Source organism: Xiphophorus couchianus, chromosome 13, assembly GCF_001444195.1.
Source record: "Xiphophorus couchianus chromosome 13, X_couchianus-1.0, whole genome shotgun sequence".
Taxonomy (NCBI): Eukaryota; Metazoa; Chordata; class Actinopteri; order Cyprinodontiformes; family Poeciliidae; genus Xiphophorus; species Xiphophorus couchianus.
Window position 1 is genome coordinate 29,411,677 of NC_040240.1, and position 18,890 is coordinate 29,430,566.

General features: G+C 36.6%; 1 protein-coding gene across 1 annotated transcript; it reads left to right on the plus strand.

The window, feature by feature from the left end:
- The first annotated feature begins 6,603 nt into the window (after positions 1-6,603).
- LOC114155451 (ADP-ribose glycohydrolase OARD1-like) lies at positions 6,604-8,572 on the plus strand. Its single transcript, XM_028035343.1, has 4 exons — positions 6,604-7,008; positions 7,159-7,217; positions 7,306-7,418; positions 7,525-8,572. The coding sequence occupies exons 1-4, from the start codon at positions 6,816-6,818 to the stop codon at positions 7,661-7,663; spliced, it is 504 nt and encodes a 167-aa protein (XP_027891144.1). The 5' UTR covers positions 6,604-6,815; the 3' UTR covers positions 7,664-8,572.
- The last annotated feature ends 10,318 nt before the right edge of the window (positions 8,573-18,890 follow it).

Sequence of the window (18,890 nt, forward strand, 5' to 3'; positions counted from 1 at the left end):
GCCACGGCATCACTAGATCTATCATTAGCATAAAAATGATAAAGGGCATCTAACAAATTGTCAACAGTTTTTAGGTTTCCAGCAATTGTTGTCATAAGTGTTAAAACAACAACAATGTCCACTATTTTTATTGCATTGCATAATTTCCTAAATGACTCAAAGTGTGATCTGCCAGCAAATTAGAAAAGCTCAAAAGCCTGTCTTTATATCACTTCATGAACATAAACTAGTCTGGTTGTGAACCCACTCACCCCATCACTCTGGTTAATTTAGTCCCAAATATTCAAGGACTGAATGATAACAATTCAGTTTTGAAGTTCATAAACTTGTTGACCACTGCTGAGGTTTAGATTTAGTGACTACAGAATAAATGTTAACGTAAAACGTATAAACTACGGTACTATCTAAATCTGATCTCTCAACCAATAATTTGTATGTTAACATTTTACTTCTTCCTATTTTAGACGAGTTGCTTTCTTGTTTTTTAGTCTTGGTGCCCTGAAACATTTAAATTCACAGCTTGTTTTTTTTGTTTTTTTTACCAGATAGTTGCCCACAAGGCAGTCATCATCTCTCATTTTTGTTGTTGTCAAATTTCCTCTGTACCACATTTCTAAAAGGCAGTAAAAATCTGTACCAAAACCAGACTGGACTGTGCATGGATTGTACTGAGTCATGTAATTGCAGGTAACTGCAGCCCTTCAAGGTCTCTCATTCTTCTCCTGTTGTGACAACATGAAGCTTTTTCATTTATTAATAGACCTGATGGCAATACTAAGTTTTTATTAATCTCTGATCCACATACTAAAGACAAGAGATCCTGCAAATCCCAGACAGAAGGCGTCTGTGTGGAAAGGAACGCTGAGAGATAAGCAGGACGTTCTCTAAGGAACAACAGAGGCAATTAAACAGATTTTTGTAAGATTAAACAGTCAATCATCAAGGCTTTATATTGGTAAACGATGATGCAAAGTGAAAGGATGGATATACATAGCAATTGTTCTTCAAATAAAATATTCAGGAGTAACTGAAGCAATAAACACCTGAGGTTATTCAATCGCTCTGATTTCCAAAATGTCACTCTCAAACTGTCCACTGAAGAAAACTGCATAAATACAACACAAGAGTAAGAAAGAACATTTAATAATAAAGCTTGAAACAGCTTCATTTAACTCTGCAACTCCCACCTCCAGACTCTGCCATCTCATGCTCTTTTTCAACCCAATCTTGCTGCCCGCCTTTCTGTGACAATTTGGAATTAAGATTAAGGTTTATTACTCACTTCCCAACTAACACGAAACGTTCAGACAAAGTCTTCTGAACGCTCCCAAGTTTATAGACAATGTTTACCGAACGTCAAAATGAAACACCAGTGAATGTTCTCAGACAACTTCCAAAAAGTTACTCTAGTAATAATTACTTTGTCTAATTGTGTGAGACAGGAAGTAACGGTCAGGTACGCGGTCCAATGTTCCTATTTCTGTGCCCCAAATATTTACTTAGCTAGATTTTTAGCTAGCAAGTTAAATATTTGTGCAAACCACACATTTTGCTTGCTAGCTAAACAGTTACTCTAGTAACTAAATATTTACCTATGAGACAAATATTAGTCAGCAAGCTAAACATTTAGCTTGGTAGCTACATATTTAGTTAGCAACCTAAATATTTCCTTGCTAACTAAATATTCAGGTTGATAGATAAATATTTAGCTTATAACTAAGTATTTAGATCCAAGCTAAACATTTAGCATATCTGCAAATTAGCTTGCTGACAAGTGGATGTGGACTATCAAAATAAAAGCTGGGTTTTGTGGACCTCTACATAAACTTCACTGCTGGTGGGACTGAATGGCTTCAGTCATGGCTCAAGTAACTGTGATTGTTTTTTATCATTGATTCTTTTCCTCTGTCCAACATGTTAGCTAAAACAAGAAGCTTTAACAGCTTTATAAACGTTTAAATAAAACGTCTATATAGCTGTTAAAGCTTCTTTTGTCACTTTTGCTCAACAAACCATCATCTGTTGAAGCATCTTAATTGTGGATCTGCAGCTACAGTTTCTGTTTCAGCATCTACCACTGCAGTCCAGCCATGGTTCACTCTTTAGTTTCTTTAGGATTGCTAACAAAGTTTTTACACAAGCAATATATAGATATTTTTTTTTTCATATAAATAATTTTCTCTTCCGAATGAATAAACAGGAAGGTCAACATACAGGTTAGCTTAAGAGCTGGCTCCGTTTTCAGTCTCAAGAATAAGACACAACTCAACTCCTCACTTTGTTGGGTAATTTGGCACCGTTTGGGGCCCCCAGGCCGGTGGCTTGGCATGCCTGGATACAGTCTGTCTCATTCTCTACCAGTGGGAGAGGAGAAGCCTGAGATGTCTCTGGAGCTGTCATGACGCACTGCAGGTGGCAGGGATATCCAACGGCAAATGTGTCTGTCTGTGTGTCTGACATCTGTTTAAATTAAGGCATCATGCACCGACTGGCCTACAGATCTAAAAGCAGTCTAATTGGAAGAAGAAGACAAAACAGATAGAGCTGCGTTCAAGATAGCTTTAACATAAAGTACAACCAACTGGAAACCGATTCATGAGAGCAAACATATTGCCAGCAGTAAACGGAATGCTGTCTGATGAGGCGCCACTCAGTAATAAACTAATGAAACCTTACATAACTCGCATCCACGTCACTTATCAGGTTGTGGCAGCAATGGAAGAAGAAATTTATATGGGAAAACAAGAGCTACCATTTCATTCTGCTGCCAGGATTCATTTTTTTAATTAAACCCTCTGGATGTGGTGACAGCAGTCATCCGTCTACCGATTCCAATTCTGGCTGCATACAGAAATCAAACACCAGACTAAACCTTTTTCACAATGACTTCATCATCGTCTTCACGCCTTCATTGAAATAAAACAAGAAGTACAGATTCATCTCACTTTGCTGATAGCATCACTAAGCGAGTTTTCTCCAGAAAACTTGCTAAGCTCGGCGGTAGGGGTGCCAGGGCAGTCATCCAGTGCCCCGTTGATTTTTGAGTTTAAAAATGTTTAAAGGTGACAGAAAATTTTTAGATGTCATTGGATAACTGTGTATTATTGGAAGACGTTAACACCACCAACTACAGGGTCTCAAAAAAGGCAAACATTAAAAAAAACTTTAAGTAAATAAACAATAGAGAGACTTAATGGACACCCTTCTGTCAAAATTTAATCGGAGTTTGATGGATGAGTGATTAATGACCCGTGACTAATTGATATTAATTTCCGGTCACATGATGCCCCTCCCCCCATCCGGTCACATGATGCCCCTCCCCCCATCCGGTCACATGATGCCCCTCCCCCCATCCGGTCATATGATCCCCCCTCCCCCCCTGGATGTCTCATGACCTCAGCGTGCTTAGCACGTGTTACACTATATTCCCGCTAATTTCAATTCAACCAATAGAAACAGAGACAGGCTCCGAGTTTTATGAGTAATACAATTAAAGTATAAAAAACAATAAGTGTTAAATAATCAAGAATAATATACGATATAATATATTTAAATAGAATGTTGTAATTAACTCCGGTTTTGCTCACCAAGCCGTTCGTGTTTGTGCGTGTGTCCGGGCAGAATACTGGACACACATGTCCCTGAGGATGTCTCAACGCCATACAGTGTTTAAGTTGAACTCCTTCTGACCTCTATGAGTTTGAATTAGCCAATAGAAGCAGAGACAAGGGGTTCGGTGTTAGAAAATCATTAGTAACATACGATATAGTATATTCAAATAGATTTGGATGTTGTAATTACCTCTGGGTTTTTAAACAGAAGTTCTTTCTGATATAGTGCCTAAAGCGGGACAGGCCCCAGCCATCAGGAAGACCCTCATGACCTCCAGTCATCATGCGTGACACGTGTGGCTCTGTATATTTCCGATCATCTCAATTGGGTCTCTATCGGGGGTTGATTGATATGATGTAAACGCCAGCACAGGATTCATTCTCGTGACTTTAGGGAGGAGGTCCCATGACAGTGCTGCTCACCAAGCCATTCGTGTGTGTGTGTGTGTGTGTGTGTGTGTGTGTATATAAAGACATATAGAAACAAAAGTCCCTAAAGAAAACCTACAGTTTAACTATTTTACTGCATTATTTATGGTAGCACAATTAGCCAGTGTTGACTATGAGTTTGTGATTTCCTTCATCACTTCAATTTTAAACTCTAATAGATTTTCTTGTTCTGTAACACTTGCTAGTGTGATACATTTCAGTAAATGTTCCTCATTTGTACACGTACTTCTTAAGAATATGTGACAGACAGTAAACAGGCCTACTCAAATTTAACTTTTATCTTTCCGCAGTTAAAGAATTTGTTCAGACTTTTCCAGAATTTGGCCCGGCATCACTGTGAATGATTTTGTTCAGGTTTTTTTTCTTGCTGTTGAATCAACACTGATCTTCCCACTGCTTCATGTTTTCTCCAAAATAGTAAATCTTGGTTTAAATACATTTAAACTCATAGACTTTTTTTTCTGTAACACTTGCTAGTGTGAAACATGTTAGTAAAAGTTCCTCATTTGTACACGTACTTCTGAACAATATCTGACAGAGACTAAACAGGCCTCGGTGAGGTTGCTCATATGTGTCTTTCAGCTTTCCCTCCACCCATTATCTTACACACTTTAGTGTGTTCACTAACAAAATATAGTACACCTCTAATTTTTTTAATTTTTCATTATTAAAACTTTTAAATGATCAATGTGGACCATCAGTCTGTATTAAAATAGTTAATATAATTCATATTATTAATTTAGATTTGATGTTTTAATGTGTGCCCTTGGATTTATATTGATTTATTCAATGTGTAAATATTTATCATATAGTTTTTTTCTTTTGGTGTTTGTTGCACAAATTCAAATACATGCCGGCTATCAACCAACAATTAAATCAGTGAATTTGGGTTTTTTCTTAAATACTCCCTCTCACCGAGACTTACTTACATCTTCTGACAACTAGCCCCACTTATAATAACATTGACTAAGTTTGCTATTGGTACACTTTACCTAAAAATTAAAATTAAACATACTCACTACACAACCATGCTCCAAGAGTTGCTCACAAAATGGTGAATTGTTTTGTTATCTTTAAAATGATCTGCAGCTTTTGTTCGTTGGTCCTAATGATGCTGTTCACTAATGTTCACTAACAGACAGTAAACCTCTTGTAATTGATAAGCTTATAAATGATCAATGCGAAGCATCAGTATGCGCTAAAGAAGATCATATCAGTCAGATTAAGTAAAATATCATTATACTCAAAGCAATCAAAATTATATTTCTCTGAAAGGTCATTTTTCCTTTTCAGGGACTTTAGACTGTATGAAAGGAATCAGTGAAATATACTATGAAATATTTAATCTGCTGCATTCCGATAATAAAACTTCAACTGTGAATTGAATGATTACGTTGCATCTAGATACAAAAGAATCAACCGTTAATTAGTAATCATACTGACTAACAAGATCTGATCAAACAAGAAACCTGACTACCTCAAGGGATTTCTCACATTGGAGAATAAACCGTCTGACTTTCTTTAGCCACTAAATTTAACCTTACCAAAGTTTTGCCTCGGAGCAAACAGGTACTGAGTTTGAAGCGGATCAGACGCCTTCAGCCATCTGCTAGAGCTAGACTCCGGCCTTCCTCACTGTAAAATAAAACATTAGACTTAAAAAAAGTTCAAGCGAACATCACTTAATTATCATCGACTTGTTGTTTGTACTCATCTTAAGCAAGTGGCAGGAACATTTGGATATATAAGAAAAAAGCTTTATAAGTTAATCTATTTAAGTTGAGTCCATGCAACAAGTAAAATAAAATAAAAAAAGTGAATTATTTGAAAGTAGTGAGGATTTAGGGTGATAAAAGTTGAACATTTTAACATGTCCAGACACTACATCATTTCTGCTCAAGCAAACCAAAAGGTTTTGAACAGAACAACCATGTCAAATAACGAGACCGTAATGAGAAGCTGAAGGAAAACAAAGAAAAAGGATAAATAAATATTCATTGATACAGAACCGAATCAGCAAATATGAACTTATGAAACTATTGAAACCTTCAAGAATTTTATGTTGTGTAAGATATTTAAGAAACTAGTACTGAATCTGCGCTCATGAATTTCTTTATTCGGTCGTTATCTGTAAAATACGTTTCCCTTTTGTTTTGTTGAACACCAGACATCTCATCTCTTTCCCACAGTTTTTCACTTAGTTCCACTACTGCTGTGGATTTTATAGTCAATGTTTAAAGCCAACAGAGTCTGAAGCGATGGAGGAAATTTACGTCAATATATGGAACCTGTTGGGAAAACTGCATCTAATCACACAGGTAAGAACAAAGTTACAGAGAAATTTAGTATGTAATGAATTCAATTTTGCTAAGGTTGAGGTTTTTGCTAAGGTTGAGGTTTTTGCTAAGGTTGAGGTTTTTGTTAAGGTTGAGGTTTTTGCTAAGGTTGAGGTTTTTGTTAAGGTTGAGGTTTTTGTTAAGGTTGAGGTTTTTGTTAAGGTTGAGGTTTTTGTTAAACATCAAAAGTTCATTTTTGAGGCAAACAAAAAATCCAGCTTATTATAGTTTACTAGGACTAACAACCCCCGGACAAATTCGGAAAAAAATTCTGCAAAGTGGGTGGTGCTTTAAGGAACAATGAGACACAGCCTAGTGTGGGGATAGATGGTGAGGGGATAAGCAAGGCTGTAGTAAGCGCCGTTACCAATTTGGTACTTTGTGGTTATAGTTTTCTCCAAGTTGCGCTTAAGAAAGTATGAACATGGGCAAAACTGAGGAACTCTATCAATCAACCAACTGGATATTAAAGTATGTCACCGGAGATTTGTTCTCCTGTCCACGCGATGAATCCTTGGCCCACTGCATCAGTGAAGACTGTCGCATGGGAGCAGGCATAGCGGTGATGTTCAAGAAGAAGTTTGGTCGAGTCTCAGAGTTAAAGGAGCAGAGTGAGTCAGACTAGTTACTAAAATCTTTGTTTTGGAAAAAATGTTTTATGTTTTTTACAGTTCATTCAAATGTCTGATTTCAACAGCAAGTGCTAAATCATATCCTGTTTTGTATTTTATTTTATTTTTTTTTAATGTATGTCCTAATAGAGAAGCTGCCGGGGCAGTGTGCTGTCCTGACACATGATCAACGTTTCATCTACTATCTGGTAAACATACCACAATTATACTGCATAGGACCAAAACCTGTTTCATTATTCAATCTGGTAACTGTATCTTTCCTATTATGTGTCTCAGATCACAAAGAAAAAAGCCAGCCAGAAACCCACGTATGTCAACCTAAGACAGAGTCTGGAAGACATGAAATCTCACTGCTTAGAAAATGGTGTCAATAGTATATCAATACCTCGGTTTGTAGAAACTACTGTGGATAAATAACTATAATAAATACCCTTAAATCTTCTTCTTTATTGTGAATAATTAATCAATTTGCTTGTCTCGTATCTCCTCCCTCAGAATTGGCTGCGGCCTGGACCAGCTGCAGTGGTCAAAGGTGTCAAAGATCCTGGAACAGATCTTTAAAGAGACACATATCTCCATCACAGTGTACAGCCTGCCCTGTGTTGGGTCAAAGCTTCAAATGCATGCCGTGTAGTACATTTTCATTGTGGGTTTTTTAGCTTTAAATCCCTTATAATCTCTTAAAATTTTGGATGAAATCAACACTCCTTAAACAGTTTTAAGGAAACAATAAATAAGGAAACAATAAAAACCTCCCCATAAGATGTTTAGATACAAGACTTTTAACATCCCGCTGATGTAAAAAATGATGTTTCATGCCATTAAAGATACGAAACTTATTCCAAACACTGATGTTGCACTCTGTGAATATCGCACTACATGATGCTACTACTAAATCATGCTACACAAAGTGATCCAACAAATCACATGAGGCAGGTAAAATACCATAGTTATGCCTAAAATTTGTTCTTTGTTATTCTAAATCTATATAGTTGTTGAAAATGTAGCTTTTCCTGTGAATCTGTAAATCTAAATTGTGAAAGAGTTTGCTTCTCTAGCTTTATTTTCCTGACCCAAATTCAGGAGCAAGGTTGCTGTCACAAGATTTTTTTTTTTGTCATGAGTTTTTAGTGATTCTGATGCTTGACTTTTTTAGTATTTGTAACCTGTGAATTATGTTGTACAGAATATATGGACTTATATCTCTGAAAATTGCTTTGTAAATAAAATTTAAGATCATGGTTTTTGACAACCTTTACCTGTTAAAACACCAGGCAACGGTATGTAGGAAAATGCCATTTGAAATTTTTATAAATTTCTTAGTTTTGCCTCAAAATGAACTTTTGATGTTACACAAATACCAATCTTTGCTTTATAAAACCCAAACCCATAAAACATTGCTCATCGTTTCTCTTCAGTCCAATCCGAAGGTCAAATTTCTTAATTCAATTCAGTTCATTTATAAAACGCTAATTTACAAGACCGTTTACAAAAAAGTCATTTCCATTCTACTTATCAAACAACGTAGCGATTTAAATGTATTAAAGTCAGTAAAAAAACAAAAAGTTAAGTTAACCGAGTTAAAAAATGCAGAATGCATCAAGTCATTGACTCGTCATTGACTTGTTTATACGCTTCTCCCTCTTCAAATTACTTTAACCCTACAATGACTGAATTTATCCATATTTTCAGGGGAACCAACATGTACATTTGCTGCTTTCTTTCTTTGTTTCTTTCTTTCATAGACTAGGACCATCACAAAATGAATAATCTCGCTGATTGAACTCTGAAATGAATAAAAAGTCATTCAGTTAATCCTTCAGTTACTCAGAATCAGCACAATATTGACTCTTTCCATCTTTAAGATGACTTGAACAAACTTCTCACTGTTGAATCCGTGGTGTTGGCATCACTTTATTACAAATGATAGTAAATAATTGGAAATATAATTTTACCAAGATAGAACTTAATCCTCTATTACCGGACACAACTGGAACTCCATAAAGTTTCATAGTAAAAGTCACATTAATACACAATCAGAACGCATCAACCGATCCTCTGCAAAAATACAAAAAAAAAACCCAAACAAACAAAAAAAACGTTTGTTTATCATGTCAGAGTTTTAACAAGAAAGAAAAACACAGAGTATAGGCGATAAAATTGTTGTGTTATTAGATGCAGGTCACAACTGTTGGAAGTGAACATTTTATCTTTAGGATTTTATGTAACACCGTAAGCTACATTATTGTTGGTGAATAATATCACAGTGAACACAGATCCTAATCATCCATCACTAGTGGATCTGTTCTTCTCTTCTTCTGCAGCCCCTGGAGATGAACAGGAACAACTGATGTTTGTTCGTTCTGTAGGACACAATTTCCCTTTAAGGAGACAAAAATCAAAGTTTAGTTTGTTTTACATTGTTGTTTTTCAGCACACGCAAATGATAGAGCACTTAATAAATTAAAATAAAAGTTGTTCATTTACATTATATCCATTTAGACCAAAAAGGAAAGTTATTAGTTATACTCTACATTTCAGAGTAGAATTCAATTTTTAACGAGATCCAAATTTTTTAAAGTTTTGACAAACCTTAAAGTGTCTTCAGCTCGTGGAGCCGTTTCAGTGAAGTTAGCGTTCATGGAGGGAAACTTGCTGCTGCTGTTCTGCTCGGTCAGGATGTTGCTGATGTCAGAAAAATCTGCTGTCATGTGATGAGCTGCAAAAAAATTAACAACCATGTTTGCAAAAAGAAGTGGCAAGACCGTGTTTTCACTTAAGACTTATAAAATAGTTTCATGATTTTGGTTATACCTGTAGAATTTAAACTGAGGAAACACTGAACAATGAATCGTTGGGTAAATAGTTTGAAAAAGAGTAGATATTAAAGACACGCTAACCTAAATGGCTACAAATGCAACCATTGCTGAAAATGAGTCAAACTCATGTGTGATGTTTCACCTCTCTGCAAAACTTTGAGTCACTAAGCTTTATTCTTTTTAAACCTTTGCTATTTGGTCAGTTTGATTTTAGAAGGGGAACAATGCCTTTTTAATATAACAGAAACATAAAATCTAGTCTTTTTACATCTTTAAGATGACTAAAACAAGACTCACTGTGAACACTGAGGGCGATGAGTTCAGTCAAAAGTAAGACATTCAGGATTCCCAAACAGACAGCCGCACGGAGGCAGAGCCTCTCTTTGGAGCTGCTCCAACCTTAACAAAAACCTCAACCTTAGCAAAAACCTCAACCTTAGCAAAAACCTCAACCTTAGCAAAATTGAATTCATTACATACTAAATTTCTCTGTAACTTTGTTCTTACCTGTGTGATTAGATGCAGTTTTTCCAACAGGTTCCATATTGATGTAAATTTCCTCCATCGCTTCAGACTCTGTTGGCTTTAAACATTAACTATAAAATCCACAGCAGTAGTGGAACTAAGTGAAAAACTGTGGGAAAGAGATGAGATGTCTGGTGTTCAACAAAACAAAAGGGAAACGTATTTTACAGATAACGACCGAATAAAGAAATTCATGAGCGCAGATTCAGTACTAGTTTCTTAAATATCTTACACAACATAAAATTCTTGAAGGTTTCAATAGTTTCATAAGTTCATATTTGCTGATTCGGTTCTGTATCAATGAATATTTATTTATCCTTTTTCTTTGTTTTCCTTCAGCTTGGTTAATCCTACTCATAATAAACACATTACACTTTTCCATGGATGAAAAAATAATTGACTCTTTCCATCTTTAAGATGACACAAAATTAAAAATTGTTTTAAATCACGGATAGAAGGATGAAAAAATACATCCGGTGTTGTGATGTTCTTGCTTCATCTTGCTCCTGCGGATGGCTGTGTCCAAAAATATTTTCTAAAGGCTAATAAATTATTGGAACAGATGCCCAACAGTTTTACAGGTCTCGTTCTGTCCTGATAACTAGTCACAGCCTTGCTCTCGGTAAAAACAACTATCATCTTTGTATTTTGCTTTCTAAATCCTCTTTTAACCCTGTTTCTTGTCAAGTAGCAGAAACACTTACATTAAGAAACCACAGGTGTTGAACTGAAATCCTCCTTTAGTCCAGAAAATGTAAAATCCCTGAATTGCATTATTACAAAACTTCTATAACCGCTGGATCGAATAATTATGGAATTGTACGTATTTATTCATATTTTAAAGATATGTACTTTTAGAACTGCCATCTAGTAAAAACAAGCTGCATGAGCTGGCTAGTACTGTCTAAACCTCAGTCACCATATCTTCTAAAACAGCCATGAGGCAGATCAACAGTTTGACAAACAGTTTGCTTTGTGAAGCACCGCCTCGCTGGGAGGGAATCAAAAGGCTAACATGCCAATCAGGTGCAAGTTGGGCGGGTTAAAGTAAGAGAAACCCGATACTGCATTCAAAGCACGCTGAAGACCAGCAAGCAAAATATCAGAGTTCAGGAGATACAAGATAGAAGATTTGACTGAATCAAGACATTGCCCAGAAGTTCAGACTGGGAAGCTAACTGGCACATTGCTAACTAAGTATGTGGAGCAGGAAAATAGGTCGTATTTACTTTAATTTATGCAAACCAAATGCCTCAAAAAGATTCAATTACTGCTACATATAAAAGACAAGTGTAGTTACACCGTGTGATTTTGGCAAACAATATTCTTAAACTCATCCAAAATATTATTCTCCGTAAAACTTCTTTTATTTTATTTTCTGCTTACAGCAGCAGCAATATATTTGCTACATAGATTAAAGATTCACGGTCTCGTTATTTGACATGGTTGTTCTGTTCAAAACCTTTTGGTTTGCTTGAGCAGAAATGGTGTAACGTCTGGACATGTTAAAATGTTCAACTTTTACCACCCAAAATCCTCACTACTTTCAAATAATTCACTTTTTTTATTTTATTTTACTTGTTGCATGGACTCAACTTAAATAGATTAACTTATAAAGCTTTTTTTTATATATCCAAATGTTCCTGCCACTTGCTTAAGATGAGTACAAACAACAAGTCGATGATAATTAAGTGATGTTCGCTTGAACTTTTTTTAAGTCTAATGTTTTATTTTACAGTGAGGAAGGCCGGAGTCTAGCTCTAGCAGATGGCTGAAGGCGTCTGATCCGCTTCAAACTCAGTACCTGTTTGCTCCAAGGCAAAACTTTGGTAAGGTTAAATTTAGTGGCTAAAGAAAGTCAGACGGTTTATTCTCCAATGTGAGAAATCCCTTGAGGTAGTCAGGTTTCTTGTTTGATCAGATCTTGTTAGTCAGTATGATTACTAATTAACGGTTGATTCTTTTGTATCTAGATGCAACGTAATCATTCAATTCACAGTTGAAGTTTTATTATCGGAATGCAGCAGATTAAATATTTCATAGTATATTTCACTGATTCCTTTCATACAGTCTAAAGTTCCTGAAAAGGAAAAATGACCTTTCAGAGAAATATAATTTTGATTGCTTTGAGTATAATGATATTTTACTTAATCTGACTGATATGATCTTCTTTAGCGCATACTGATGCTTCGCATTGATCATTTATAAGCTTATCAATTACAAGAGGTTTACTGTCTGTTAGTGAACATTAGTGAACAGCATCATTAGGACCAACGAACAAAAGCTGCAGATCATTTTAAAGATAACAAAACAATTCACCATTTTGTGAGCAACTCTTGGAGCATGGTTGTGTAGTGAGTATGTTTAATTTTAATTTTTAGGTAAAGTGTACCAATAGCAAACTTAGTCAATGTTATTATAAGTGGGGCTAGTTGTCAGAAGATGTAAGTAAGTCTCGGTGAGAGGGAGTATTTAAGAAAAAACCCAAATTCACTGATTTAATTGTTGGTTGATAGCCGGCATGTATTTGAATTTGTGCAACAAACACCAAAAGAAAAAAAAACTATATGATAAATATTTACACATTGAATAAATCAATATAAATCCAAGGGCACACATTAAAACATCAAATCTAAATTAATAATATGAATTATATTAACTATTTTAATACAGACTGATGGTCCACATTGATCATTTAAAAGTTTTAATAATGAAAAATTAAAAAAATTAGAGGTGTACTATATTTTGTTAGTGAACACACTAAAGTGTGTAAGATAATGGGTGGAGGGAAAGCTGAAAGACACATATGAGCAACCTCACCGAGGCCTGTTTAGTCTCTGTCAGATATTGTTCAGAAGTACGTGTACAAATGAGGAACTTTTACTAACATGTTTCACACTAGCAAGTGTTACAGAAAAAAAAGTCTATGAGTTTAAATGTATTTAAACCAAGATTTACTATTTTGGAGAAAACATGAAGCAGTGGGAAGATCAGTGTTGATTCAACAGCAAGAAAAAAAACCTGAACAAAATCATTCACAGTGATGCCGGGCCAAATTCTGGAAAAGTCTGAACAAATTCTTTAACTGCGGAAAGATAAAAGTTAAATTTGAGTAGGCCTGTTTACTGTCTGTCACATATTCTTAAGAAGTACGTGTACAAATGAGGAACATTTACTGAAATGTATCACACTAGCAAGTGTTACAGAACAAGAAAATCTATTAGAGTTTAAAATTGAAGTGATGAAGGAAATCACAAACTCATAGTCAACACTGGCTAATTGTGCTACCATAAATAATGCAGTAAAATAGTTAAACTGTAGGTTTTCTTTAGGGACTTTTGTTTCTATATGTCTTTATATACACACACACACACACACACACACACACACACACGAATGGCTTGGTGAGCAGCACTGTCATGGGACCTCCTCCCTAAAGTCACGAGAATGAATCCTGTGCTGGCGTTTACATCATATCAATCAACCCCCGATAGAGACCCAATTGAGATGATCGGAAATATACAGAGCCACACGTGTCACGCATGATGACTGGAGGTCATGAGGGTCTTCCTGATGGCTGGGGCCTGTCCCGCTTTAGGCACTATATCAGAAAGAACTTCTGTTTAAAAACCCAGAGGTAATTACAACATCCAAATCTATTTGAATATACTATATCGTATGTTACTAATGATTTTCTAACACCGAACCCCTTGTCTCTGCTTCTATTGGCTAATTCAAACTCATAGAGGTCAGAAGGAGTTCAACTTAAACACTGTATGGCGTTGAGACATCCTGAGGGACATGTGTGTCCAGTATTCTGCCCGGACACACGCACAAACACGAACGGCTTGGTGAGCAAAACCGGAGTTAATTACAACATTCTATTTAAATATATTATATCGTATATTATTCTTGATTATTTAACACTTATTGTTTTTTATACTTTAATTGTATTACTCATAAAACTCGGAGCCTGTCTCTGTTTCTATTGGTTGAATTGAAATTAGCGGGAATATAGTGTAACACGTGCTAAGCACGCTGAGGTCATGAGACATCCAGGGGGGGAGGGGGGATCATATGACCGGATGGGGGGAGGGGCATCATGTGACCGGATGGGGGGAGGGGCATCATGTGACCGGATGGGGGGAGGGGCATCATGTGACCGGAAATTAATATCAATTAGTCACGGGTCATTAATCACTCATCCATCAAACTCCGATTAAATTTTGACAGAAGGGTGTCCATTAAGTCTCTCTAACAATGCTTAGCCTGGTGGGGATGCAAGTAAAGCCTGGTGGCCCGCCAGGCTTAGAACACACTAACCCTGGTGGGGTTTCACTGGGGGAAAACCTGACTAAGATTTATGTCTCTGTCCTCAGATTTTGTTCCACTTGAATTTGGTCACAAGTTGCACACTTCCTAAATGGTTGAGTGGTTCTAGTGTAATAGGAAAGTGTTGCAAATCACCTAGCATTAGCTAGGTTTGATTGTGCGGGAACTGTTAGGCACTGAACTTAGTGTTTCTACATCAGGCAACTTGTCAGGAAGCTAAGGGGTCTTTGGGAATATATATATATATATATATATATATATATATATATATTTTGAGTCATTCTTTTACATTGAAAGCCTTACTAAGTTTTGTTTTCTCAAATTCATATTCAAACGTATCAATAGTAAAGCATTTATTCAGAGACAAAAGCAGTGGCAGAATCTCCTTCAGTCAGGAGTGTCAAACTCTACACTGTTGAACTTTGAGTCACTATTTTAATAATTGTTAAAAAATATGATCTGAGTTACTCCATTGTGTTACTCACATGTGATAAAAATAAAAACATAGGTACTTAGTTAAGCTATTAAATGCATTATCTATCTGGAACAAAACATAATTGAACTGTCCATGTTAGAAACAGCTTCAGAGTGGATAATACAAACATCATTTGCCATATTTGCTATTTTGGGTCTTATCTGTATTCTCCAGGCTGTTTCTCCATCACTCATACCTCCGCCATGTCAGCACAGTGATGTAGTGAGGATGACTCCATCATCGAAAACAAATACCTTTACCTTTTGCACGTACAAAGCAGCAGCTCTCCAGAGGCATAAATGTATTAATTTCACTGTGATCATTTTGTTCTGCAGGCAGAATTTTAAAACAGAATCTAAGACACTGGAACATAGATCCTGTTGGCTGGGCTGTGGGTTTTGTGTAGTCAGGGGGACTTTTTATTTAATTTTTCCCCCAGAAAGCATAACATATTGTATGCAGGCCAGAAAGTTCAACTTTCCAAAGTGGACAATAGCGCCTTCTTTCACATATTTGCTTGCTGCCCCTACCGATATGTGGTAATGTGTTCAAATTATTAAACTTTTATTGCTCTTCTGTATTTCACAGCTGTGTTTCAGTCTCATCCACTCCCAGTAGGAGGATTTCACAGGCAATTAGCAGCACAATCCAATAAGTGTCGGCAGATATTCCCATCCAGAGAAAGTTGGCTGGTTATCCAAAGGTTATCTGGGTTTTCTGACAGTGTTTAATGTCACTTACTGTTTAAGTCACAATCCCCGACCTTCTAATACAAATATGCCCTTTTTATCTGAGTGTACGGTAAAAGTTGTGACATCTCAGCATTTCTAACAGTGAAGTCTGTACTAAATGTGTGGTAATGTGAGTCGTTTCTAACAGAAAGTAATATAAAAGAACATCAATATGTGGATACTTAGAGCCAGCTGAAATTGCCTTTGGCTTTCAACATGAACAGAGACAGATTTACCTTTACTGATCTGAACTCTCTGAGTCCTCGACGCGGCTGTCGCAGGTTCGAATCCTGGCCTGGTGATCTGTGCTGCATGTCTTCCCCCTCTCTCTCATTACCTACTTTCCTGTCTGAACACTTAAAAAAGCCACTAGAGCCAAATAAAAAAAAGAGAGACAGAATTAACATCTTTAAAAACTCCTTGTTCTTTCTGAAACTCCGTCTCCAGGAAGTCATCACAACATGGCTCCTGTATTAACCCTTTAACAACGTTTTTACCAGCGTTGCTCTGAGAAGTAGCTCCTATAATGAGCTCCACTGATGTGCAATTTCACCAGGTGTTTGCTAATTGCTGCTGGCTAGCCTGATGGAGCTAAAGGAGGAGTCACTCAGCTCTCGGGTTGAGCTGTGTCTCGAAAGCGGAGCTAGGTCCACCCAGTCATTTTGCACAGCTGAATGGTTGCTATGGGAGGGGTTTCTCTGGATCTTAAGTTTGTTCTGGATTAGAGAGGTATAAAACTAAATGTTGGTCCCAGTTGTGCTGGGTTGACATTTATAATACTACCTCTTGAAGCTTAACAATGAATTTAGTATGACGATTGGTTCACATCTAAGTAGTATGGTTATCAAGCATTAGTGCACAGAGTGCCTGTGATCTGACTGACTGACTTAACATAGTGCATAATTCTGATGGAAAATTGTGTTGGATTCAGTCAGAGGCAGATTTTCCCAGAGAGCTGCAGAAAGAGAATCAGGTTGTAGGCAGAGCAGCAGCAACAACAAGGGTCTAGTAAGAGTAAGAACAATTAGAAAAATGGAAGCCTGATGTCCTTCCTCTGTGTGCTTACTCAACATGATTAGAAAAACTTTTACCTTTTGCAGAGGTCAGATTATATGTTTTTATCTAAGCACTTAGAAGCCTTTAATGCATGTTGTTTCGATGCATTCTCCTTCTCTGCAGAAAGACTCGGCAGTCTAAACAAAATAGCCACACATTACCAGCAGCTTGAGTCATCCCTCTGTGTCGGCACGGAGTAAATGGAGGCATGGATTGACTTTGAGCTCACCTGCTTTTTGGACCGCTTCTAAGGAACACACAATCACCTGGCTCTTTTTCAGAAACACACCTGTTTCCATTTGTCTAATGGCAGCCAAACATGTGGCCCATTCTTTCTCTGCCAAATAGGTCAAACTCTGACTGGGCTTGGAAGAGGGCAGGCAGGTTATGGATGGTTTGGCTGAACCAGGCAGGAGTTTGTTTTCTCTCTCAGTACTGGCACAACGGCATGGTTAGAGCTGCAAGAAAACTTTAAGCCTTTAACTTTTGAAAGAAAAATTTGAGATTTTAATTTTTTAATGGAAATCTTTGGCTTTTGCTGTTGAGGGTGAAGTTGGTTAGTTTTAACATAAGAAAAAATTCAATATTTTGACCCAGTCTAAGCTTCACAACACTCTGATCAGACTTCATCATGTTTTGCTGCACAGCAAAACATGATGAAGTCTGACTGTAATTTAGCCAGAGGTCAACTATCAAATATGTAACTGTAGTAATAATAATAATACTAATAATATTAATAATAACAATTTAAAAAATTTACACAAAACATAATAATTAAAAAAAAACATTAATTTCTACTGGTGATTTAAAAACCTTTTCTATCAGGAATAATACAGAAATTGTCGTGAGGTGTGGAGTAGGTGGTGAGGCAGACGCTGTAGACCCAGATAAGTGTGAGAAAAAAATGATGATTTTAATGGTGAAAAAGGTCCAAATAAACAGTCCAATCAAAAATAGTCCACAGCCAGGCAGCACAGCTGAGTGGAAGCCAGGGCTCAGCGCCGGTACCAACTGGAGCAAACAATGGACAAGGTAGGAACTACTAGACAGAACATACGACTAGGAACAAAGAACACAGGTGGGGTTAAATACACAAAGGGTAACCACGGAAACAAGACACACCTGGGAACAATCAAGGGGAAGGCAGGACAACGCAGAGACTCAGAGACACAGAAGCTCAAAATAAATACACAGAAAACTCAAATCCTGACAGAAATTATGAAATTATGATGGCCTGTGCAGTTAAAGTGTTTTGGTATTTGCTTAATAATAATAATAATAGGAAATAAAAAAATTATAAAAGTAAAAAAATAAATAAAATTTGACAAGTTAGAATTAATACAATTTAAAAATGATTTTAAAAAATTATCAGAGGGACATCTTCTCTAAATAATATCTGGGGAAATTGTAGCCAAAAATGTGAAAAATGCAGAGCATAGTAAATCATTACAAAACTAATTTCATTCAATTAAACTCAAAACATGCATACTAGCTCTGGCCTCTTGGTTTATGTGTGATTTGTGCACAAACGGAGTGAGAGCTGCCTCTGTAGCCGCTGTTTTCAAATACTGTCAGTGACTCGGTATCCAACTCTGTTATTTTAGCCATAAAGTTCCAGTCAGACGCGGTACAATAAAAGGCACAATAGAAAAGCAATTTTAAGCAATAGGTTTTTCATCTGACACAAAGAGGAGGTTCTATTATAATACGGGCTGCTCTGTTTTCAACCGTTTGAAGGTTTTTGTGAGACCAAAAAGCAGAAAGTTCAGATCATCAGTGTGAGAGAGAGGTCTGAGGACGAGGGCAGAGAGCAGGACGGAGAGAAGGAAGTGGTTCATGTTGCAGAAATAAAAATATGGAGAACAAGTCATATCATTGATGAGAGCCTGTCTGTTTTAATAGAAACAGAAAAATTGTCAACTT